The following is a 24,261-nucleotide window of genomic DNA, read 5'->3' as shown; positions in this document are numbered from 1 at the left end:
CTGCTGGGGCGACAGGACAGAGACGCTCTGGAGTGAACTGCTGCGAAGCAGCCCAACATGTCTCTGTGAGGGGAAAGCTTTGATTAAAGGACAACGCGTTGAAGAAACGTGTTGCTCTGGAAACATTCCTGAGTAATTTCTCCCTGAAACCATTTCCACTCTCTTCTTTTGTGAAATGTAATGGGTTTCACAGTTTTTCTGCTAAGCCGTAATTGCATGACAGATGATCTTCAGTCACTGGGTTGCTATTTTCCCGGTGAGGAAGCTGTCAGGAGGCGTGGGCCGGCGGTGTAACTGATGCCTATCAGCGGTGTCGCTTGGCATTCACCTCCTGTCACGTTAAAGCTGTTAAATGAAGCAGCAAAACAGGGTTTGTCTTCCACTGTGTGTGTGTGTGTATGTGTGTGTGTGTACAGTCAGAGCGTTCACTGTATCTGTCAAACCCTGCGCCGACACTCTGCGGAGCTGCTCTGGAGTCAAACGTCCCGGAAGGCAGAGGTTTCTAGTTTGGCTTGTCAGGGCGAATCAGCAGACGGCGGTGAGACTTTCATTCCTGCTGATTTCATAACAAACCTAAGGATGCATCAATAATGAAAACTAAACTGAGAAACATGTTTGCATCTAAATACGAAACAGGCTGCGCAGCTGCACAATCATCAGCCTGTTCATGCAAACAGCACTTTTAGTTCTACTTATTTTCACCTATTTGCAGGTCCTGAAAGCACCCTATGGATATTTATAACATAATAGCCTCGGCATGAATGATTTAAAATTCTGTCTGCTTATACATCTTGTTTTTTGCAAAAATAGAAAAAAAGTGATTTTAAGGATAAATTTGATTAATTAAACACATTATAGCTAAAGCAAGTCCTTCATATAAAAAGTAGTTAAAGTAAAAGTAGTTAAAGTAAAAGTAGTATCGTCGTCTCTGCGTCCCCAAATCTAATAGTTTGTGTTTCCATGATAACTCACTGCATATTTTTAAACGGTAGAACCAACATCCAGTCCTGTTTGATGATGTCCATAATTCCTTTATTTCCAAATGGTGACGCTAATTATAAGGAAAGTTTTTTTTTTTTTTATTATTGTTTACTGCTCATGGAGATCTTATTGTATTTATATGGAGAATTAAACATTGCGGTAACGAGGCCTTTAACAGGAATGCGAACCACTCAGTTCTCCCTGAAACATAAAAAAACCCAGCTTATGGGAGCTCGCCCAGCAGTGGTTTTGGCACATTTCCACTTGTTTTCCATAATCTAGGTCACCTAATGATTTTTGAGAGTGTTTGGGGAAACGCTGGCGCTGCCGGGAAAAGGAGGAAAAGACTGAAAGTAAAAGAGAGAAAGGGACGAAGCACGAGGTTATCAACGTTAGCGCTGGAGCCCATTTTAGCCCCCGCTTTCAGGAACGTCTTGACGTGTTAATTATCGTCCTCGTGCTTCCCTTTCTTCTTCACGTGTCGGGATGTCGGTGCCGCCGTTTGCTCCCTCAGAGCTGGAGCTTTCTGCAGCGCTGGAGCAAACCGCTGGCTAATGCGATGTGACAGCGTGGACGAGCCCACGGGGGCTATCGCAGCGCGCGAGCGCACATTAGCATATTGGGAGTTCGGTCCTTCACGCGCACGTGCTCGCACGCACACACACACACACACACAGCCGCAGCAGGATGAAGCCTTGGGGGTCAGCGCGCTGGCTTCGGTAGCATATGGCTGGCTAAGCACTGGAGCGGTGATTTGTGTAAATGGACGCTGCGCCGAGCTGTTCTTAACACTCATGTTGCTTATTGGAGAACTCGTGTCTCCACAGGCTACGCAGCGGCGACCGGGGTCAAATCGGTTTGCGTCGTATCGCGTTCAAGTCTCTCTAGTTTTCACTCTATTCCGTCAGTTTTCCTTGTTTTTGAATATCTCCTGAAGGCTACGTCTTTGTTAGCTTTGGTGCAATCCTCGGATAGGTTTGAGCCACAACGCTAACAAAAACACTGACGATGCATTTTCACAGTAAACATTAACGCCTTACTCTCATGATGTTGTGTATATTATCAGGGAAGAATATTTTACTGGTTTTTTTTAACAAATTATTTTAAATAACCTTTACTGATTCGCTACAATAAAGAAATGCTCTTGCGTTCTCGAGGTCAAAGTTCAACACACTTGTTTTGAGTGTATTATATCATGAAAGCCTACTTAAACAAAAAACACTTCTTAAGTTTGACCAATCGGTGTCAGAAACAAGGTTACGGGTTGGCAGCTACCTGAAATCACAAGTTGTTATAAATACGTATTAGCAGCCTGACTGAAAGCAAACTAAGCTGATTGCACAGCGGTTCTCAACTCCTGGACTGTGGACCAGCACTGGTTTTCAGAACATGTGCCACCGCACAACCAACTGAGTGAATTAATCCAAATTACTGATAGCCTTCATTGGCTTCCCCCCAGCATTTACCTTCATTTTTTCCTATTTTTTATCCAGTTGGCCCAGAGCGTAGGTCACATCAGGACGGAGGACAACCAGTTCGTCACAGCATTTCCTCATACATTAGCATCGCGCATCATTCTTAGATGCAAACGTGTTTTTAAGCTTGAACTTCTTCAATAAATTTAGCTGATTCTGGTTTTTGCATGGATCTAATGCCTTTAAACTGCAAGTTTTTTTCTGGAAAACGAAAAGTAGAACATGATCCAAATGAAATGTGTTCATTGTCATCCTGGCCGCTGGTTTCGACGCCCTCCGTCTCCTCCGGGCCCGTCCGTCCACCCCGACCTCCTCCCTCCATCACCACGCTGCCTCTGCTCCCACCGTTATTACTCCAGCTGCTGGAGGGCTTTGTCCTCTCAGTGTAAACATTTTGCTTCGGTCTTTGTGTGCAGCGGCGGAGTGGTGGCAGGAAATGAGAGGAAATCGAGCGATGTGTGGATTTTGTTTATCATCCACTCATAAAATAGGTCATATAAAGTTTGTCTTTCAGGAGTTAATTTTTTTTCTTGTTTTCCCACCCGCTATCATTCGTTTTCTTCTGCTTCTCAATCATCTCCCCCGGTCCGTTCGCACACTCGTGCTCGACACACACTCATTCGCGGTGTGTGTTTTCCTGTGCTGTGGTCCCAGCCGACGTCGACCATGATGAAGCAGAGTCGGCCACTAAATCATCCGGACGCCGCCTCGCCGCTCATTTGTCTTTGTCAGACACACAGAAAGCAAAAGATCCTGCTGGGAGCAAAAACACAAGTCTGAATCGACACGTCTGACGCTAATGCAGGAAGAACCTCCGTGAATCCTAATTAGGGAGGACTGAACTACACAAATTTAAATATAAGAAGTAATTGGTAACGAGTGAAACGTAATAGTAAAATATTGGCACGGTAATATTTAAATATGTAGTTTTAAAGTTTTTCTTTGCTGTGTATATTTTCACAAAAACCAAAAAATTGGTGGAGAAAATGACTACAATTAAAAAAAAAAAAAAAGACCATTTTAATGAAGCCCTATGTTGTAAAATATAGTGAAATGTCCCAAAAACTGTATTTTCCAATTCCCCCTGACAGCATCACTTTGAGGCTAGTGCTAGTTAGCTAGCATTCTTGGCTGCATCAATGATGTTTAAGCTCTGGTCTCGGTGTTGTATTCTCGTCATAAATTTGTCCTAAAAAAAAAAAAAAAAATCCATGTTTCTTATGAATTTTTTTTACAGTTTGATTGCTGCTTTTGTGGGCCAGTTTTGGCCCGCGGGCCTTATGTTTGACACCCCTCATTTCATGAGACAGTGTCACTGCTTTTGTTCTTTTTAATGTCTCCTTCCAGATCACAGTGCTCTTTCTCTTGCCTCTTAATGTTAACATATGCGGTGATCTGCAGTTTTTCTTTAAGATTTACGTTTTGACTCCGCAGAGCGTTGAAACCATTCACCACTGTTCAGTTAACGGTTGGCAGAATTGTCCCGGTCCCCTGCTTCAGCTCATAGCCACTGGGATGGACTCCAGCACGCCACCTCACTGGTTCCTCTTTATTTTCTATAATCATTGGAGAACCTCACCGCTGCTCCTCAGCAGTGTGTGTGTTCCATGTTCCCAGTGTGTCCTCCAGCTCCTGTTTTCATTGGATCTGGCCTCATTTGACACTTCAGTCACTGGAGAAAGTGGATTTTACGCCATAAAAAACTCAAAAGTGGAAATATTATGCCACTGAGTGAGTGATATCTGCAGGAACTGCTGCGGATGAAAGCTGTGTGTCGATATTTGGCGTGGGGTGAATCGAAGGCGCTCTCTCGCTCCGTGGAGACCGTGTGGTCTGCGACTCCGGCTAGACCGTCACCGGATGAACCCCTGAGGGGAAGAAACGCCGGGAGAAGACGGATTATGGTCGGAGGAGAACGGGCGAATTAAAAGACGGAGGGGGGATAGAGCAAAAGAGGAACATCGAGCTGGTTTTTAACGTCTCCTTTCTTCTCGGCGGAATGAATATGTGTCGGGTTGGCAGATCTGGAGATGGAGGGGGGGTTCTTCAGTGAAGCATCACAGGGATCAAAGCTTGAATCAGGGGCAGGATTTTATTTTTATTAACCGTGTTATTCTAGAGTTGTAGCGTTCGCCCGGCAGACACAATCAATTACGTGCCTCCCACGTATCCCCTCCTCTCCTCCTCTCCTCCCCGCTCGCTCTTCACTCATTCATCATCCCTCCAGAATACCCGTTGCATCAGCCTGAAATTTCACCCTCTCTGCTGTGAACTGTGCCGTTTGAAAATCTGTTTTTTTTTACCCTTTTTACGTTCTTCTTTCTGGTGTTTCCTTCTGCGTCCGTCCTCCATCGTGTTCTTTTATCCTCTCGTTGTGTGTGTAGTTTCCATCTGTTTTTCTTACGCTCATCTTTTTTTTTTTTTTTTTTGCTTTTGAGCTTCTGTTAAATGTTCCTTTTCTTTATTTAAAGCAGTTTTTTCTCCTTCACTTCTCCTCCCAGTGTCACACGTCTTGTTTTGTTTTTTTATTCTTACCTTTCTTCTTCTCTCCACCAGTCTGCTAATGAGAACCAAGATGAATCCTCAAGGGGCCTGTACAGCGTGTGTGTGTGTGTGTGTGTGTGTGTGTTGGTTGTGTGTGTGTGTGTGTGTGCTCGCCTCTTGTGGGCCCCTCGCTGCGCCTCATGACCCCTGTTGCTGCGCCGTGATTGGAAGCTTTTCCCCTCGACTCCCAACACATTTTTTCAGTTTTGGCCAAAAGCTGAGTTCCCATGATGAGGTGTGCCTGTAGACATGCAGGACGTCGAAAAGCAGGCCCACATCACAGCTTCACAATGAATCTGATGATGAAGATCAGCGTTTCTTACTCAACAAACATACACCTGCTCAGCATTACTGTATTTTACAGTGTGACTTCAAAACCTCTGAGTCGGCGTTTGAAGATTGTGTGTGTTTGTGTGTGTGTGTGTGTGATGAAACTCCCCCAGATGTGTTTGCAATGTTCAGATGTAGCGCCTAATGTTTCACTCTCTGTTTCTCGTCTCTCTTCAGGCCTTTGGGAATGCTAAAACAGCCCACAACAACAACTCCAGCCGCTTCGGGAAGTTCATCCAGGTCAACTATCAGGAGAGCGGCACTGTCAGGGGGTGAGACACACACACACACACACACACACACACGCACACACACACACCACTCGACCACCAACGCATGAATTTGGAGGAATATCTCCTTTGTGTCTTTATTACTTCAAAAATAAAATGCAAGCAGTTACATGTCCAGTAAAATTGTGGACTTTTTGAAGATCATTCTGGTAGTTTTTGGAAATGCCAGGAAAAAAACCAGAATTTTGGGAAAGCGTAAGTGAAGAATTAAGACAAATATTTGGGTATGGACTCTCCAAGAGCCGTTTGGTCCTCTATCTTCGTGACGTCCCTGAGGGAATTGTCCCATGCAGAAACAAAAGTCTGTGAGCAGCGAGCAGGAAAGAAAATACTGGGTAAAGATGTGAAAACAAATGGTTGAAGATTGTGTAAGACATCCTCAAACTTTCTCACTTGAAGTGTTGAAAAGCCCCAAACACTAAAAGAAAGAACGCCTCTGCTCCCTTCAGATGACTCCGTGGGTTTTTTTCTCTCATGTGTTCAGAGTTTTCTCCGTGTGGTCACGTTTTAATGACAGCATCCGTTGTTTTTCTTTGGTGAGATTTCTCAGTGTGTGTTTGTGTTCGTTTCCAGAGCATATGTGGAGAAGTACCTGCTGGAGAAGTCGCGTCTGGTCTACCAGGAGCACAATGAGAGGTGAGGAGTGCTCCCTCTGTCTCCCGCTGGATCGGATGATGGATGATTTAACTCATCTGTTGCTTTCTTGGCTCAGTCACAGCAGAGCTTGATGCTTTTCTCTGATTTTAACACATTTCTCAGACCTCCGGTGGTAGCGTCTTGCCTCAAGCTGTCTCTGAAGGGAAGACTTCAGCTTGAAGTCACACATTGTAATTGTTTTCTTAATTGGAGCGTCTTCCATCCGTCGGATGAAGCTCATTTTACTGCACTTACCTGCTTTTTTCGTTTTTGCCTCTCGACTGAACATCAACAGAATTCTGCCACAGCTTGAGGCAACTTTTTCACGGGCCTGAAAATCAGTTTATTTCAAATCCAGCTCCAACTTCTCCCCCAGTGAGAATCTATATTCGAATCGTAAGCAACCCTGAGTGATGCGGTGCAGGAAGAATTCATTTAGGAAGGAAATGTGAAACAGTGAGGTCTGTGGGATACGAGCTGGAATCCATATCTGTGCTCTCATAAGGTCTTTGTCGAAGAAACTTAATGCCCTGCTTCCTCAGCAAACTGAATATATATCGACTGTCAATCTGAAAGAGGTCTCAGCCCTGAAGTTGGAATCAGCTTTTTAGATATTTTGGACGGATTATTATCTTCTCATCACTCCCAGGTCACAGCAAGAAAAATAAATACAAAGTCCTCCATCCGGTCTACATGACGGCTTTAGTGCAAATAAAGATGCAAAACCCTCCAACAGTCATCTAATCTGTGGCTCTCTGATTGGGGTGATCGGGGTTTCTGTTTCTCCTGGATGACAGGCCCCTGGAGGCCGTATTGATCGGGTAGAAACTAAAGCCGGGACCTCTCAGAGGACTCGGTCGCAGATCTTCAGCAGGCAGGCTCAACGATGAAGCGCAAACTACTGTAAATCTGGAAGTTGTGTTCCTGACAGGTCGCCTCTGTTTGACCCCAGTGTGGCTCAGAAAGAGAAGGGATTCTGAGTGTGTTGTATGGACATTGATATTCATATCATGTTAGTTATACGACTCTTAGAATATTAATCATGACCTTTAATGTTTTGCTCTGAGGAGCACAGCTCTGTTTAGGTTTATCATGATTTGATAATCACACTGAAGAGACGAATGGAAGTGAAGTTTGTGAAATTAGACTGTATAAAGTGATGTTTTATTTTTATTTTTTATTTTTTTATTATTTGTTTGTGTGTCTGTGCAGGAACTACCACGTGTTTTACTACCTGCTGGCCGGAGCCAGTGACGAGGAGAGGAAGGCCTTCCACCTGCTCAAGCCTGAGGAATACCACTACCTCAACCAGGTCCGCACTCACAGGAAACGCCTCTCACTCACTCGCCGACGTCGAACTCGTGGACATTTCTGAACATCCATGTGCAGATATTCAAGTTTCCACCTGTGTTTTTTAAATGTTTCATTGACTTCGATAACACAGAATTCTATTGCAATAATCCCATTCGGCCATTAACCAGCCTGGCTGTGTTGAGATGAAAAAACAGCTCACATCGCAACATTTACCGTCCTGTTGCTCATTGCTTCAGTCCTCCAGACAGAGATGGATCCGTAGCTCCGCATTGAAGGCCGTGTCGGGTCTCGTTTGCCTTCTCTTTAATCAGACCCAGTGCGTCTCGATTACAGCTGAGACTTTGCCCAGTTTGAGTTGTTTGGATTCACGAAGGAGAAGCAGGAAAAAAACTGTCTGATAAATGGTTAAAGGTGGCCTCATACGCAGCTGAGAGTGTTGAGAAAAGAGTCAAAAGAGGGCTGAGGCCAACTGGAGATGACAACAGGATTCCATTATCACCTGGTCCAGGCGGTCAATAGGCGTTCAGAAAGACTGCATGTGTGCAGGGTCACTTTTAACATTTTGGACATCTTTCCTGAAGCAGGGGGGAGTTTTATTGAGGCGGCTGCTACGTCTCATCTTCATGTAGAGTAAACATTCACTCCCACTGCAGGAAAATATTCTGATTCATCTCATCGACGAATAAATTCTGAGCGCCTCTGAGAGCCATTGATCGGAGCGGGAGACGATGGCGGACAGTTTTGCTGCCTCTTCCTGTTCGCTCGCTCCGTTTTCAGCGCTCGGAGGTGTTGATCGTCCTGCCCAGAACTCGCCTGTGTGTCTCCCGTGTGTTTGTATCGAGGCGTGCACATGCCAGCAGCCCACATATGTGTGCCTCTGCATGTTGGCAGCACATGTGAGGATTCAGATTCCCTTTTCTCGGTCGACGCACTCTGAAAAGGCAAAGCATAAAAATAAATTAAAAAACGCGGCGGCTCTTTGTTCGTCTCCCGTTTGGCTAAAAAAGTAGCAGTTTCCTCCCCCGTCCTCCTCCTGTTTCTCCCCTAATCCACACACAACAACAACAACATCAACAACAACAACCCCTCCTCCTCGCTCCCGCCTGCCCAATGCTATGCAGCCCTGTTGCCATGGCAACTGCTAAACTCGGCTAGCGGATCCGGGGCTGGCGAGCGCCGACACGGCAGCAGTCGCGTGCTCTCCGTGCACATGGGTGTTTTTTTTTTTTGTCCGCACACACACTCCCTAAACCAACAGAGTCACAAAGGAGGCGGGTGATTATGCAGATTTAGCCTCCTGCTTCTGCGACTCGACCTTTGTTCTTCTGAAGCACATTTAGTGAAGCTCTTCAGTCAAACAAGCAGCAAATTAAGGACGTTTGTGGTTGGTACGTCTTTATTTGGATGTGCTGCTTCGCAGTAAATACTACTGAGACATGAGTGAAGGAGCTGAGTATAGTTTCTTGTAGATTATGAAGTTTCCTGCCCAGAACTAACTTTCCTCATGGTGTTGTCAGCTTGGGGAAACAAATTCCAGCAATAGTATCCTATCATCTTTAAATCTGCAAAATAAACCCTTCCGCTCATCCCACAAATGCATATTCCTTACATCCTTACAGACATTTTGCAATTCAAAAAGGAAATAAAAATATTGATATTTTAAACAATAAACTTAGGCCCTGTTTACATGAGATCAGTCAACTGGAACCAACAGTTTTCAGTTCAGAAAACGATCTGTAACGGTGTAGTTCGCATGCCAGGCCACTAGTTGGCGCTGTGTTTTGGTAGTACACTCAGTGGTGCAGCTTTTTTTCTCTTTTAAACAGTGGAATTAAGATAGTAATTGATAAACCTGGATATAATATTTGCTCATTGTCACATAGTTCTGTATTGATGAGCAGTATTTGCCTCACCATGACCCTGATTGGCTCCCCAGCTCTCATGCTGCACAGTAAACAGACATTAACCAATCAAATCAGTGAATGCAGCGAGTACTAGCCAATCAGAGGCAGAGTAAGCCGGGTCGTCCTAGGGAAAAATCGAAAAAAAAAACAAAGGCAATCTTGCTCGAAGATACTGCTGAGCGGTGCATCATGGGGGATTTTGAAGTGGGTGTGCACCATGCTGACTGGAAAATAAGGCATATACTCACACCCTGGAAAACACCACAACAGAATGATGACAACTTTCAGCTGCTTCCTGGTTTTAAAGCCCCACTCAGTCTGTTGCGTGTCAGAAGTATTTCTCCAGATGATGGAGAAGTGAACGTGCACTTCATGAAAGAAGAGCTGTTCAAATCAAAAGAATGAGCAGCGCGAACTCTGGAGAGGCCTCCATTGTTGTTGGTCCAATCGCACGTGTGCAGAGCCGTGGCGCACATGTACCATACTGCAGGATCTTCCTGTGCACATGGACATGGAGCGCACCGAGCCTTCTTCAGGGACTGGAGCGCTCTCATGAGTCTTAAAGCGAAGTATAATGTAAGATAAATATCAAAGTAAAGTTATGAATCGAAAACAATTTGAAACGAATCATTTCATCCCGTCCGGTTGGATCCAGCGCCTCCTCTCTCCGATCAACCTTGTTGTGGATGAGTTTTCCCCCTGGCTTCCAGGATGTGTGTGTCTCTCGTCGTGAGTCCACCCTCCGCATGTGTCATGTCTGTGAATTTCCAAACCGCCTCCTCCTAACCCGCTCTGCCTTGCTTCCAGATGACAAAGAAATCGCACAAACTCCACTGGGACAATTACTATGAGAGTGATCTGGTCAGTATCACCACGTGGACGAGCAGATTGTTTGTGTACGTCTGTGTTCATGGGTGTGTCGTGCTGCACTGGCTGTTAGCTTCTTGTTTATTTGGCGCCGGCGGTGTTTTCTCTCGGTCGTCCACGCCCGCCTGCTTTTGGTGAAGTGGAGCAAAAAAAAAAAAAAACAGGGAGGCGACCTGTGCCGACCTCTGAAGAGCTGCCTGTAAAAAGCTTTAAAGGGATTCCTCAATGTAAGCACAGGTTTTGATAGCTCCTGTAATGCTGTCATTGATACAGTGATGGAGAGGAGTCGTACAAAAAAAAAAGAAAAATAATAAAAAAAATGATTGTTTGCAGGTATTAGTTGAAGAGACGAACTGAATCTCTGCAGTGAGGAATCCCTTTAAACTGGCCTGGCTGTGGACGGTGCTGCTGCAAACTGGCTGACCATGTCAAATGTGGAAACGTTTGTCTTTTAAGGGAAGGTTCAGGATTTCTACCATTTTCCATTCATTCAGATTGTTTGGAGTTCAGCAACTTGTCTCTCTGAACATTCATCATTCACGCAGTCATAGGATTGTTCACTAAATCGATGTATGCGTTCAGCTAAGTTGCTCGAGTTGTAATTAAATGAATAGATGTAATGAGCATGACTGGTAGATTTATAACTGAGTTAGAGTAACATTCAGGCACCTTGGACTTGTCATTGTTTCAATTGTTTCGGGAAAGTGGTCGCTAAACCAATACAATAAAAGCAGTTTGAATAGTTAAAAAACATAATAGTGTAATCAGCATATCTGCTCCCTGTGAATGTGAAATGTCTCGTTAGTTTTTGACTGGCGGCTGTCCGGATTCTCTGTAATCGCTCTATGATAACACAGGCAGTGTTTTCAAAATGCACCCGAGGCTGTTTAATTATCCTGATGAAGACGTAATATTCATTATGTTACATGTTAAAGTCAAACTCGGTCTCATTTTAGCTCAGTTTTACTTCACAGAAGGTTCCAGAGCAGACAGCTGTAACAGTAAAACACTCCAGCCGTCAGCCTTCAGGAGGCCTCAGCTCCCTGAGCAGCGCTGGTCTGAGGGGACAGCTCCTGCAGCGGCCACATCCTGAAGCTTCCCTCCAGCTGTGTGGTCCATGTTGTGGTGTGTGTTTGTGCGTGTGTGTGTGTTGGCTGTCTGGACCTCCGAGCCTGCCGCAGTCGTGCCAGCCTCCACCTAAAGCGGGTGATGTTTGGTCAGTGGGATTTGCCGGCTGTGTTTACGGGAACCGACACTGGGACGTGAGAGCGATTTGAAAACAACCCGAGGCTGAATCTTTTGTGTTGGGAAAACGTGAACTACTGATAACTATAAATTTTGTTTTAATTGGAGTGAGTTTTGATCAACGTGATGACTCTAGAAGTGAATGTAACGTCTGTTGATGACGGCAACAGATGTGCAAAACTCAGGAGTGCTCGTTTTTTGGGGTTTTTTTTGGAAATCTTATTTAAAGGAAACACGTTCTTGAGGGAATGAGATGAGAAAGATGATAGTCCTTGAAGATGGAATGAAGCCTTTAGACTGCTGACAGTGGGGAAATTAAGTTTCTAAACTGAATTATATCCAGTTTAACTTGTTGGTGAGGAGCATGATTTATTTATTATGTAGTGATCAGTGCTGCTGCTGAAATCTCCAGACTAGCACGATCTGAACTGTTCAAAAACGTTGATGAAAATAAGGAAACATGAAAAGCACATTTGACAGAAAAGATCCCAAACGGACATAAAACGACCGCAAAGATGTGCTAAAATGATCAAAAGAGCACATTTAAATATTACAAATTTGACACAAAGCAACCACAAAGAGAAAATAAACGACCACGAAGGTTCACTTCTCTGGGAATAAAGCTGAAAGAATTTTCTACCTCCTGCAAGAAACATGTTATTAATGGAAGTTTAAGTCCATTTTACCCTTTTATCTCCTATTTATTTAAAAGTTTAAGTCCTGGGAATTCTGTGTTGTGCATGAAGTATTTAGAGTCGTCTAAAAATACATTTGACTGGGAACAATCCTCTGACCTCATTCTTTTGAAGATGCCAGAAAGCCATATTTCTCCCCCTGAAAGCTCACAGAATTGCCCCTCTTATCCTCCTCTTCTTTCTTTCTTTTTTTTTCTTTTTTTTTTTTGGTGCTCGCTTGGATTTTCCCTTGATGCCACAGTTCTCACTGTTTTCACTGTTTGCTGACACACTGTGTCTCTCAGAGGTCAGTCTGAGACCTCATCCGTCTGTGACCCCCCAACCCACTGTCCAAGGAGATGACACACACGCACACACACACACACACACACACACTCACGCACCTTTGACAGCTGTCTGAGCATCTGACCGGTCCTCCGGGCCTCTTTGACCTTTGCCCTCTGCCATTGGTCAGTGTGCTCTGTGGTGAACAGAGACGGCCAACACTCCGGATTCCAGATGAAGCGTCCGGAGCTAAAAATAGCAAATAAACAGCTGTGATCCAGCAAAAAGAAAAGGAAAAGCAGTGGAGTTTTCAGCTGAAGATCCCACAGACCAAACGCTGTGGATGCGCGCCGTCGGGTTTGGGATGTCGCGTTCTGTGCTTGTTTGGGTGTCTTTGCTCTCTGATTGTGTGGAATGTCTCGTGATGGGGGCCGCATGCTAGTTTTGGCAGGGATATTGAGCGAGCGCCCCGACGACACAGATCATGACCGAGTTGTGGAAAGTAGCGGCAAAGTGGCGTCCGTGACTCTGTTCCTCATGTTTCCTGTTGAGCTGCTGAGTTATCCACACTGGTTAAATTTAGTGGAGGCTGCAGGAGTTAGTTGGGGAAATATGTTCCGTAGACTGGATGTTATAAAAAATACTAAATAAAGAAACATATGAAGAGAAATGGAAGTGAGAATACCGACAGTCACATCTTTTACTGGAACACTGTGTCTAAATGACAGCCATTTCAAGTGAAAACTGAAAGTTTTTGCTGCGTTTTGGGTGTTGGCGATGCTCCGAGCCACTGAAAACACAACTTTTTGTAAACGGTTTCCACTTTTTGAAAACGCTCAGGTTCCACCTCCATGAAAATGGGAGAAGAAACCGAGTGGAAAACTGACAAAACCTTCAATTAGAAAAATATTTTATCATCAGGATCAAATATTGGTTCATTACTGATCACGGTTCATTTACATCGGAGCTGTTTTGGCTCAAGCTTTGGCTAAAGCTAATGCTAACGAGTCACTCGGGGCAGGGCAGCGAGACGTAATCATCTCCATCAAAATGACTGTAAATGAAGTGTAAAATGATCAGCTGTTCCCGTGTTATTGCAGAAGTAATGGTGTTGCTTTAACTTCCTGTAGTGTAATCTTCCTCTCCACAGAAGTGAGAAAACCGTCTTTGTAAAACCTAAAAACAGACTCTTCATCTTTACTTTCTTTCACTCAGGAATGCCATTTTTTTTTCTTCTTTAATTCAGCACCAATAGCTAAGGTTTTGGTTTTCAACCCAAGTATTCCCCTGCAACTGCCAGAATTGATCCCTTTATTTTCTCAACATGCCTTGGACGTATCGCGTTGAGCCGCTTGGGCGCTCAGCTCCAACGTACCCGGCAATTTGAAAACCGGCCTTTTAGTGGATCTCGCCGTAGCTTGACGAGCCTCCAAAACCCCTTTTTTTTTTTTTTTCTTGTTGCAATTGGAGGAGCTCACCGGAGAAAACGCGCAGACGGTCGGCTCTGCAGGCCAAAGGAAAACAATGGAGAGGTGAAAAGACGTGGAGGAGGCGGGTCGGGAGTCTGGATTATGGGTTCCCGCGTCGAGTCCCGCTCTCTCGCTGTGGTATGTGCTAATTACAGCCTGAGAGCTCGCTGCCGGAGCAGAGGCCGGCCGCCCGACCCGGCACTCACTCACATCCTGGCCCTCTTGACTCCTCCAGCGTCTCAACTCGCTCCTTCAGCACAACATTTGGCTGATTCTTTTACTCTAAATGACTTTCACTCCTCCATAAACCAAGTAATAACAAAAATGATTCAATGAAACTATGCTACAGTTAGTTGTGCTAAGTTAGCTTGTCACTCAAGAAAATCTGATGCTCTGAACACACTGTCAGCTATCAAGATGCTGATTCAGTGTTGTGCTCAACACAGTGCAGCAAGAAGGTTGAAATAAACAAGGAAAGTGCATCAGTCAACTATGTCTCATAAAACCCATCAGCAGCATACTGTAGATAGTTGGCCCATATTTTAATATTTACAAGGTGCTAGCTGTCTGCAGGGTGTGTCCAGAATAAACCTGACCTCTGTGTCTGTCCGTATAATGATGTAATTACTGCAAAGACAGTTTTTGCTGCTAATCTGTATTTTCCATCAGTGCGACTGGATCCCCTTCATCGTCTCAGCTTTATGAAGGGGTGAAAAAAACGACAGGCTGATGATTTCCACGGATTCTGCTACTTAAAGCATCATGTTCGGATTGTTTTCTTTTTTTTTTCATTCCGACTTTACAGTGAAATGTGCGTCTCCTCCTTGTCTGGCCTGTGTTTGTATTTATTTGCTTGTGAGGGCACGGCGTTTCTGCAGCATCTCTGCATGTCTGTGTGTTTGTATGGATCTGACCTGAGACACAATCCAGATTCTGAGTTTACCTCTTTCACGCTGGGTTAGAAATGATAAATTACTGAGAGTCTGTCATGCTGATATTTGTTTGTTTATTTTTTCCTTCTTTCTTTGTGTGCTTGCGCCCGACACCAGCAGGACTGCTTTACAGTGGAAGGAGAAGACCTGAAGCACGACTTCGAGCGCCTGCAGCTGGCCATGGAGATGGTGGGCTTCCTCCCCACCACGCGCAAACAGTAAGATCAGCCACACACACACACACACACTCACACCACAACTGGTCCGACGCACATCTCATCTCTTTACGAGGCAGAAAATGGCCGACGCTGCAGTCTGACGTTGCACTTTCTGCACCAAAATATTCAAATATGTTGCAGACAATAATCTCATCATGAAATGTTTGGATTTGCGGTTCCCCACCTGGAGCCCAGAACCCGTTTTTTAGGTGAACGTGCTGTACATGAGGAAAAATAACACTGAGTAACAGAGTGTGCAGCAGACCTTGGAAACAGCCCATCGTTTTTATTTTAAAGGCTCATCTGTCTCCATGTTGCTGAGAATGGCTGTTTTCATCTGTGTTTGGGCTTCACTCTAATATTTCTACAAACCGCAGAGGGGGTCCATGGATGACGTCCAGTAAAATCAGGCCAGAGATAGAAATGTCATTGTTCTGTATTTAAAAATGTTTTAAAATGTTTTTTTGAATGCAGGTTAGCATGTCGGCAGAAATAAAAAGGAATAGGTTTGGTTGTATATTGAGATTGTAGCAATTTTTGGTAGTAATTGTTTGGTTTTGTGAAAAAATAAAGTTTAAATTTAACGGTTATTAAGACGCTGGACATCTCAAAATGAAATTGGGCTGCGTGTGACCCCTGAACCGCAGTGTGTTTGACGTACCTGCTGTAGTGTCGAAAGGCAGTCTTTCCACATGCGTCGGTGTAATCAGCACTTTGTTTGTTCCTGGTCAGGATTTTCTCCCTGCTGTCGGCGATCCTCCACCTGGGAAACATCCGCTACAAGAAGAAGACCTACAGGGACGACTCCATCGACATCTGTAACCCAGAGGTCCTCCCCATCGTCTCCGAGCTGCTGGAGGTGAGCAGCGTTAACATCCATTTATCTGATTTCACACAACCTCAGAGCGGATTAAAACGATGGAGAACGCTGCAGAAAACGCCACTTGGTCATGTTCAGGGCTGAAATGCAATCCTCCGCTTTGCTTCGAAGAATAATAAGAATGAGGAGCAGGGCTTTGCCGCAGGGCTTGTTTATTCTTCCCAGATTCACACGCATCCGTCACGTGCCCACCAGAGATACTTTAAACCGCACGGACTTACTGAACTTCGAAACAAAGCATGGAGCGTCCATTTTCCTCCCGCTGCCGGAGTTTACGTTCCACACGTGGGTTTTTAACAAGCAGCCCTCCGGAGAGCGGAGGACTCTCACAGCTCCAGCACAGCTGGTGGTGACGGCGGGAGTTAAGAGGTGCTTCAGGTCCCAAAGAGCCGCCCGGCCATCCAGCCCGTCCACAAAGGGCTGTCTGAGTAGAGGCCGCTCCCTCAGCTTTGTCCCCAGATCACCTGGAAACATGTCAAACTGCGAGTTTTAATGGTTTTAATAGAGTTTTTGTGACGATGTCAGCATGACAGATGTTTTTCTCTTTCACCTTTGATAGGGAAAATGACTATATTTGGAATTACAAAGAGATTGATTGCATGCAGAGCAGCGTTTTCAGAACATTAGTGAAAAAAAGAAAACTTTGATTGTCAAGTTTTGCAAATAAATATTACATTTTAACAGGCTGTTTGTAGTTTTTAGCTCTGAATGCTCAAATAAGTGTGCTTTCGATCCATTTCATGCGTTAAAACTGGTTTTATTACAGATTATTGGCATCTTATAAGAAAATGACCAGAGTGAAACAAGCTATCCTTCCATAAAACCAGAGGGTTTTCATTTTCATCCTCAAAAATGTGTGTGTGTGTGTGTGTGTGTGTCTTCAGCTCATTTGTTAGATAGTGATTGTTCTCAGTGTTGAAAGGAATTTCAGAACAATTTAAACTTCTTTTATAATCAATCATAGAAATTATAACATGTTGTGGTACCTGGAGGTCACAGGTTCATCCTTCCCTCCGTAGAGAAACTTTGTTTTTAATAGAAATCCAACAGAGTGACGTGTTCATGTGTTCGAAACCTGTTTTAGGGTGTGCTAACATGCAACATGACGCAGACGTGTTGAGAATGACTTCAGACCACACACACACACACACACACACACACACACGCACACACACACGTGTTCAGACGCTTCAGCAGCGCTGCCCAGTGTGAACTCCCGACGCCCGCATGATGTTTTGATTTACCTGGAGACTGGAGGACGGTGTCGCCTCTCGGGCCCCGGCTCGCAAACGGCCGCCATTAGCCGGATGTGCTTGTCGAGTCGCTGACAAAACAATGTGGGACATGTGCCGGAGACGGCTGTCAGCGGCGCAGCGGGGATGTTATGACTGTGGAGAGCCTGCCAGGGTTCCCCTCCAGCGCCGAGCGCTCTCCGCCGCTCTCCAGAGAGGCCGTCCGGGTGGAACCGGCCACATGGCGGCCACATGCCGCTCGGGAGGGGTCACATGTTTTCGGTTCAAGTTTATTTGGACGTCTGTTAGCTGATGCAGAAAGGGACGGCTATTTGTCCCCCGGGATGGATAAACCAGTCTCAAAGCGAAGATGAAGAAAGACGGAGAACCAAACCGCAGCGTGAGGAATTCAGAGCTGGACGCTTTGACACATTGTTTTCATGGAGCGAACTGAATGAGCTGGTCGTCTTTTCAGTTTTATGAGATTGCAGCGATAAGTCTCGACGTCGAGTGTTTGAAACAGGAAGGACATCATGTAGAAAGAACTGAAGATAACAACACGAATGACGAAGATTTTGTGAGGCATTGTGGGAATCATTGTGAGGCAGCAACAGTCTTCACATGATCTAAATGAAAACACACTCTGGTGGCGAACACGTGAATTGCTTTGTGTTCGATATGGTTGTGATTTGGTCTGATCGCTCGGCTCTGCCCTGAGTGAAACGCTCTGGGTTTACACCGCAGGCAGACACATCGGCGTTACTTAGCGCTGATGATTTATTCATGCTGCATCATTTCATTTTAAGACACTTGGCCTGAGAGAGTCTGCTGGAGGGTTAAAGAGGATGTCGAGCTTCACGTCGAGTCGCTGACTTTCACCCAGAGCTTAACTAAAGTGCACGCCGGCGCGGCTTCATCTGCAGGAATAACAGATGTCTGTTATGTAAAGCCATTTAGCGAGCTCTGTCTGGACCGCTGGTCACTAATTCAAAGCGCCTTTCGAGGAGACCTGAGCGCAGATTGATGCGTGAATGGGATCGAGGCCGGCCGGGACTTCCTGCTTCCTGCGGAGGTGGAACTGGAAGCGGAAGTGGAGCTCGTCTGAGCTGATGGATGGCCGACAGGCCGGATCCTGCGGGGTCTGGAGCCGAGGGACGCGGCGCTGCCAGAAACATTTCTGTGCAAACTGCGAATCGGTCCCAGAGGAGCCGCTTTCTGTGAGAACAAATCCCGCTAAAGCCCAAATCTGTTGATGGGTGTTCTGGAGCCGACGCCAGCTTTGAAACATTGTTTCAGAGGCTGAAATCGGTTCAGGCTGAAGCTTCTGGTCGTTTTATTTGAGATGAAACATTCTGATGAAAACAGGTGTTGGTGGTTGAAGCAGCATTTGTGCTATTAGAAGCATAAATACAGATATTTAGAAAGTTTCCACCTGTGCATGGCTTGATAAAATGCTTTAATTCAGAGGTGTTGATCTTATTTAGTTTACATAAATTATATAAAGTTTTTCTTAGTGCAGTGTGTATGTAATTAAAGTGTCCCTGTTTTCTCAAAATCAAGAAATTACTGTCAAAAATGACGGCAGTCTCAACAAGAAGCCCGTTTTAACGGAGCCTCCTGGTTCAAAACACAGTGAAATGTTAATATGAACTGCTGCATTTTGCATTATTTTTTTACAAATTCACCCAAATCGCACGGCGTTGAGGCTAATGCCAGTTTACACACAATCATTTCAGGGTCTCAGTGTTGTGCTGTGTCCACTACTCTTAACAAATTTGTTTAAAAAAAAATTATCATTTAATTTTTGTTTTGGTGGACCGAAATGGAGTCTCTTGAGGGCCTGTTTTGGCCCACAGGCCTTATGTTTGACACCTCTGATCCAGCTCATGCCTGAGATCATACACTGTAAATTTAGTATCTGTTACTTGGAGTTAATTTTAGCGAAGTGCACGTAATCTGCAGTCAGATCTTGAGGCCCCGGCTGTGAAATCGAGAAAAAAATAAGTTCCCCACTTAGTTCTGCAAATCAGCGTTGTCCTGCTGTTTAGACACACACTGATGAAAGAAACCAGCACTGTACTTGTCTCCAGGAGTGAAGGGAAAAAATACCCTAAATGCTAATTCATTTCAATTTTAACTGTCTTAGAAATCCAGAGCCGGATCGGAGTGTCTGCGTAGAAGAAAACAACCGAGATTAGCAGGTTTTTATGTGGATAACTCTCACATGTTGGCTTTTGCCAATTACAAACCAATTAAGCAAAAATATTCTTGACTCCCCAGCAGAACCAGCGACCCTGAACCACCCGTACGGACTTGTGGGTAATAAACCTGTGATCGCCGCGGCGCAGCAAACCTGTTAACACTAAAGACCAATCAGCAGGCTGCAGAATAGGCTTAACTCTCAGTGGGAGAGATTACCAGGCAGTGTGAAATGAAGTCTGATTATGCCACCGCCTCCACCACCCCCACCCTCACTTCACCCCCACACACACACGCTCACACACACACGTGCGCAGCACCTCCTCCTGTCCTCCCTCCTCTCGCTGTAACACAGGCGCCTGACAGAAGTACACCCGTAATGGTATTAGCTATTGCATTAGCGCCTTTTTGAACATGAAGACATCAGTTACACACATACGCACACACACAGACATGCACACACACACACAAAGACACGCATACAGACACGTGGTTTGAGCAGCAGCTGTTGGGCCCACCCCCCTAATCCCCGCCGATGGAGGGGATGTGTGCAGTGACATCTGCTTCTCCCACTGTGGGCCTGTCATCAATGGTTTGTCGGGGGCCAAGTTTAGAGTCAGACTCACACGGAAAGCCACAGAGTTGGGTGTGTGTGTGTGTGTGTGCGTGTGTGTGTGTGTGTGTGTGTGTGTGATCTCAGCCTCCTATGTAAGTCAGAGGCAGCTGGGATTATTATGAGCTTCAGCCTCATCAGGAACAAAAAACACTTCCAAGTCTGATATAAAGAATCTGTTGTTTTGACCCTTATCAGTAAAATACATATAGATGATTAAACCACGGGATAGACCGTAGAATATTCTTTGTATGCCAGAGTTTAAGGAAGTATCCTTTGTGATAATTTGTTAGCATTCAGTTTTTACTTGATGATTTCAGGGTGAAGGTTTGTGACAGTCGGCTCATTTTGAGTCGGATTGAAACAGGAGACGATAAACACAACTGGGATGAACTGAACATCGCCTCCTATAAGGAATCACAGCCTCTGGCCTTTAGATTGGGATCAATTATTGATGTCTGTTATGTTTTATTAAACATCTGAGGAACAATTTTCCATATAATCTGTTAGTGGGTGTTGTCCTGATCAGCAGTCCAGCAGTTCTTTTTACCTTCGTGGTCAAATTAGTGGGGAAAAAAAACACAAAATCTGCGTCGTCTCGTCGTTGGTTTTTCTCCTCCTGTTTTTACTTGTTGAACTTGTCCCGGAAACACCTGCTCATCATGCTGCCGTCGTTGTTTTCCAGGTGAAAGAGGAGATGCTGCTGGAAGCGCTGACGACACGGAAGACGGTGACGGTGGGAGAGAGACTCATCGTCCCCTACAAGCTGGCCGAGGTGACCGTTCAGCAACACACAGACGGCTTCACACACACACACCCCGGCTCCAAATACACTTCGGTTTAACCGAAACTGTTTCCGTTTAGTTTCAGAAAAGTTTTGCGTTTACACGTCAGCCTTCTGAAAACTTCGTGTCTTTTTGCGTTAACAGCAGAAATACTGAAAACAATGTAGTGAGTGTGTGTTTTTGTAATGAAAACACACAGACATGCAGGGAACAACACGCTGTAAACATTAACAGTGGTGAGAAGATGGACTTTATGACAGATGACGAAGTTGGATTGCTGTGAAAGATGACTCTCAGCTCTAAAACTACCAAGTCCACCAGATTATGGACTGGAAGCACTGCTGTGTGAAAGGCCATTAGTCTGGAGGAAGGAGCTTTTTCTGCCGTGCCTCGGCTGCAGGGGAGAGTCTGTCTGAGCTCGCTTCAGAGCCTGTCTGGGGAGTTTTGTTGTGACCTCCTCCTCCTCCTCCTCCTCCTCCTCCTCCGCCGCCTCCGTCTAAGTCTCTTTTGATGGGAGTCTCTTCCTCTGCGACTTCCGGTTTCCTGTGGAGCCGAGCGGCGGTGGCTTTAACCTCGTCCGTTCAGCCTTCCACCGCTTGCCGTCTGCAGATTTGTACCTCTTTGATGCTTCTGTTGACCCAGATACAAACGCACCGTGGTGCTGCTGAATATTAATACCGAATCCCCAAAGCCTCCCGCTGGCTCCGCCGGACTGAAACGGGTCCAGCTCTGCGCCCGTGGCTGCAGGGTCTTTTGTCTGAGGAAGGAAATGCTGCGCATAGATAGCCGCTCATAACCATCTGGGCTCCGCCCCCCCCCCCCATCTGATGTAGCAGTTAGTATAGCCCAACAATGGCCGCTTCCAAGCTCCCCCACACGCCCCCGGTCGCTCCAGTTATGTGGTCTCGTCTCAGGAATGTGCAACCTCCACTGGAATATATAGTTTTCAGGCCAGGAACCAAATCCCGGTTAATACACCTCGCCTCGTTCTGTTTCAGTCGCGCATGTTTCCGACACATTAATTTCACTTTTTCCAGGCTAGTTCGGGCGACACCATCAGAAACTGAATCCAGGACGGGGGCTCGGAGCAGCGATAAATCCCGGCTCGTGGTTTCTGGTGTCGCTGCATCAAAGTTCCCTCCTCTCCGCTCTGGCTGGTCTTATCTTGAATGGAGCGAGATGCAAAGGGAGCCGGGGAGAGAGGGGGAGATAAAAAACAAGGAGAACGGCATGATGGGAAATCCCCAAACTGTTCCAGTCAAAGAGAGGAAGTGTTGCTGTACTGTGCTATATGTTAGTGCCAGCTGTAGAATGACCAAACAAGAAGCGACGGAGCCTGGTTTGAGTGGTGCAGAGCACCACACAGGAAAGTCTGCTTTCAGCGGATAGAAGCTGCAATTTGCAAACAAATGAACTGAGGACAATGATGTGGAGAAGCTAAGAAACTTGCACAATGAGTTTTTGTAGCAGGAGTTAACACGAGCACAATATTTGTTTCTTTGGACGAGATGAATATTATAGTCGCAGATGATTTACAATGGAAGAGTAACGGACTGCAGAACCAGTTACTGAGCTTTGAATGGACTCGCTCAGTTTGTTGTACGTAAAGAAACAATTGGCAAGCTGCTGTCTCGTACTCTGTGGGACATTCGTATCATCAGATGACAAAAAGAAAGTGCTCCACACATTGAGAAAGCTTTGATGAGATGTTCTCTGTGCTGTTTGATCATTTATTTGCTCATTAACCACACGGAGTGGTTAATGAGCCTCTGACACCCAGTAGAGGAGTAACCTACACAGTATGTACAGTGTGACGGTTTGGAAAAGCTGAGCTCATTAAACCTCCACTAGTGAAGGCTTTAAGCCAGACTGGAGGTCTTTAAGATCAAATGTACACTCAGATGTGGGCTGATGTGCTTCCCAGTGCTTCCGCAGCCCGTTAAACAGAGTTTATGTAACAATAACTGAACACAAGAAGTGAACAAACAGTCCTCCCACTCTGGAAAGTTCTCCCCATTCAGACTGGTCCTCACTAAGATCTCCAAACTTTGAGCGGCGGTGAAAGCGAAGCCCGTCCCTGAACCCAGTGAGGGTCGTGGGAGCGAGTTCGGGCCACCTGTGGAATCCATAACACGCCTGTTTTTATACAAAGGAAAGAGAACAAAAAGAAGGACCTGGCAAATGCTGCTGCTTCTCAGAAATAATGAAGAGACGTTGAGAAAGTGTGGCGGGCGGCCGTCCCATCGAGGTGTCTGACCCGCCGACCTCCGCCGTGCTGCACAACACGGCCTGGCATTTCCTCCACCGCGGCCGGGAAGATCCCTAATCTGATTAGACGCTCTGCGCCAGCGCCGGGCGTGATATCTTTATAAGGAGCTGTCGCTGCGAGAGGGAAAGCGCTTTTCTTACTGGAGCTGCTTCCTACCCTCAGTCTTGCTCAAGGGCATTCAAACATTTGTCATGACATTCAGCAGTTTAGATTCAAACTGAAAGGTTTTCATAAACCAAGAGCTGCGTAAGTTAAACACGGGTATAAAACAGCAAAAAAGTGCTCCAGAATATGGAAACCAAGTAATCCCAATGCAGCTGGAACCGAAGCCCGTCCAGACAGATGGGCTGGAATTGATCTGTGGTCTGGGCAGCTCTTATTTGTTATTGGAAACTGTTCCAAAGCTCGGGGGCAGCAGCACAAAACGATCGATCAGTATGGATTTGCAGCGGTGCAGTGGTGCAGAACTGGAAATGCTGGTGAGCGAAAAACTGGTTTCAGGAGCAAATTAGCCGAACTCCGAAGCTGCAAGTTGTTATTGGTTCAATCGCTCATCTTGCTTGGAGTATTTCAGATGTATTTTCTTGTTTTTATTCTGCTTTGGGGTGATATTTTTGTGATATTTATTTCTGTCTACGCTGTTGGAGGGCAAGTGAGAGGTCATTTGTTTTCCGCTGTATGTACAGCAGAACTGGCAGTAAAACTCTCTTTAACTATTATTCAAAATGTCATTGAGCAGAAACCTTCCACTGACGATCAAGCACATTAGAACCCTTCCAGAAACTTTAATTCTAACATATTTGACGTGGAAACTTGAAGAAGATTGAGCCTCCACTGTGTAACTCCTGAACGATGCTGCTGCTTCCTGCACGGAGCCCTGAACCCAAACCGTCCTGGACCTTCTGCTTGAACCGGAGCAGAGCTCTCCAGCCATGTCTAACAGACATCCAGGGCTGTACGTATACACATTCCATCTTATTTTGGCCGGACCAATAAAATAGTGATATATCCTTACTTGCAGACACCAGCCTTGCCTCCTTGTGTGTGTGTGTGTGTGTGTGTGTGTGTGTGTGTGTGTGTGTGTGTCTAAACAATGCAGACTATGTTTGACTTTGACCT

General features: G+C 45.5%; 1 protein-coding gene across 9 annotated transcripts in view; it reads left to right on the top strand.

The window, feature by feature from the left end:
- The window catches only part of LOC115392094 (unconventional myosin-IXAa-like), an 87,422-nt gene that overhangs the window by 24,240 nt on the left and 38,921 nt on the right, over positions 1 to 24,261 (top strand). For 5 of the 9 annotated variants that reach the window (XM_030096603.1, XM_030096606.1, XM_030096605.1 and 2 more), the window contains exons 2-8: positions 5,508 to 5,602; positions 6,194 to 6,256; positions 7,469 to 7,568; positions 10,282 to 10,335; positions 15,064 to 15,164; positions 15,897 to 16,023; positions 20,774 to 20,863. In XM_030096603.1, the coding sequence (XP_029952463.1) occupies positions 5,508 to 5,602; positions 6,194 to 6,256; positions 7,469 to 7,568; positions 10,282 to 10,335; positions 15,064 to 15,164; positions 15,897 to 16,023; positions 20,774 to 20,863 (630 nt within the window). The remainder of the gene's footprint in view (positions 1 to 5,507; positions 5,603 to 6,193; positions 6,257 to 7,468; positions 7,569 to 10,281; positions 10,336 to 15,063; positions 15,165 to 15,896; positions 16,024 to 20,773; positions 20,864 to 24,261) is intronic. The other 4 variants (XM_030096604.1, XM_030096609.1, XM_030096602.1 and 1 more) reach the window with 2 other exon arrangements.

Source organism: Salarias fasciatus, chromosome 7 (assembly GCF_902148845.1).
Source record: "Salarias fasciatus chromosome 7, fSalaFa1.1, whole genome shotgun sequence".
Taxonomy (NCBI): Eukaryota; Metazoa; Chordata; class Actinopteri; order Blenniiformes; family Blenniidae; genus Salarias; species Salarias fasciatus.
The sequence above is the reverse complement of the archived record's forward strand: the minus strand, read 5'-3'. Positions and strand labels throughout refer to the sequence as shown.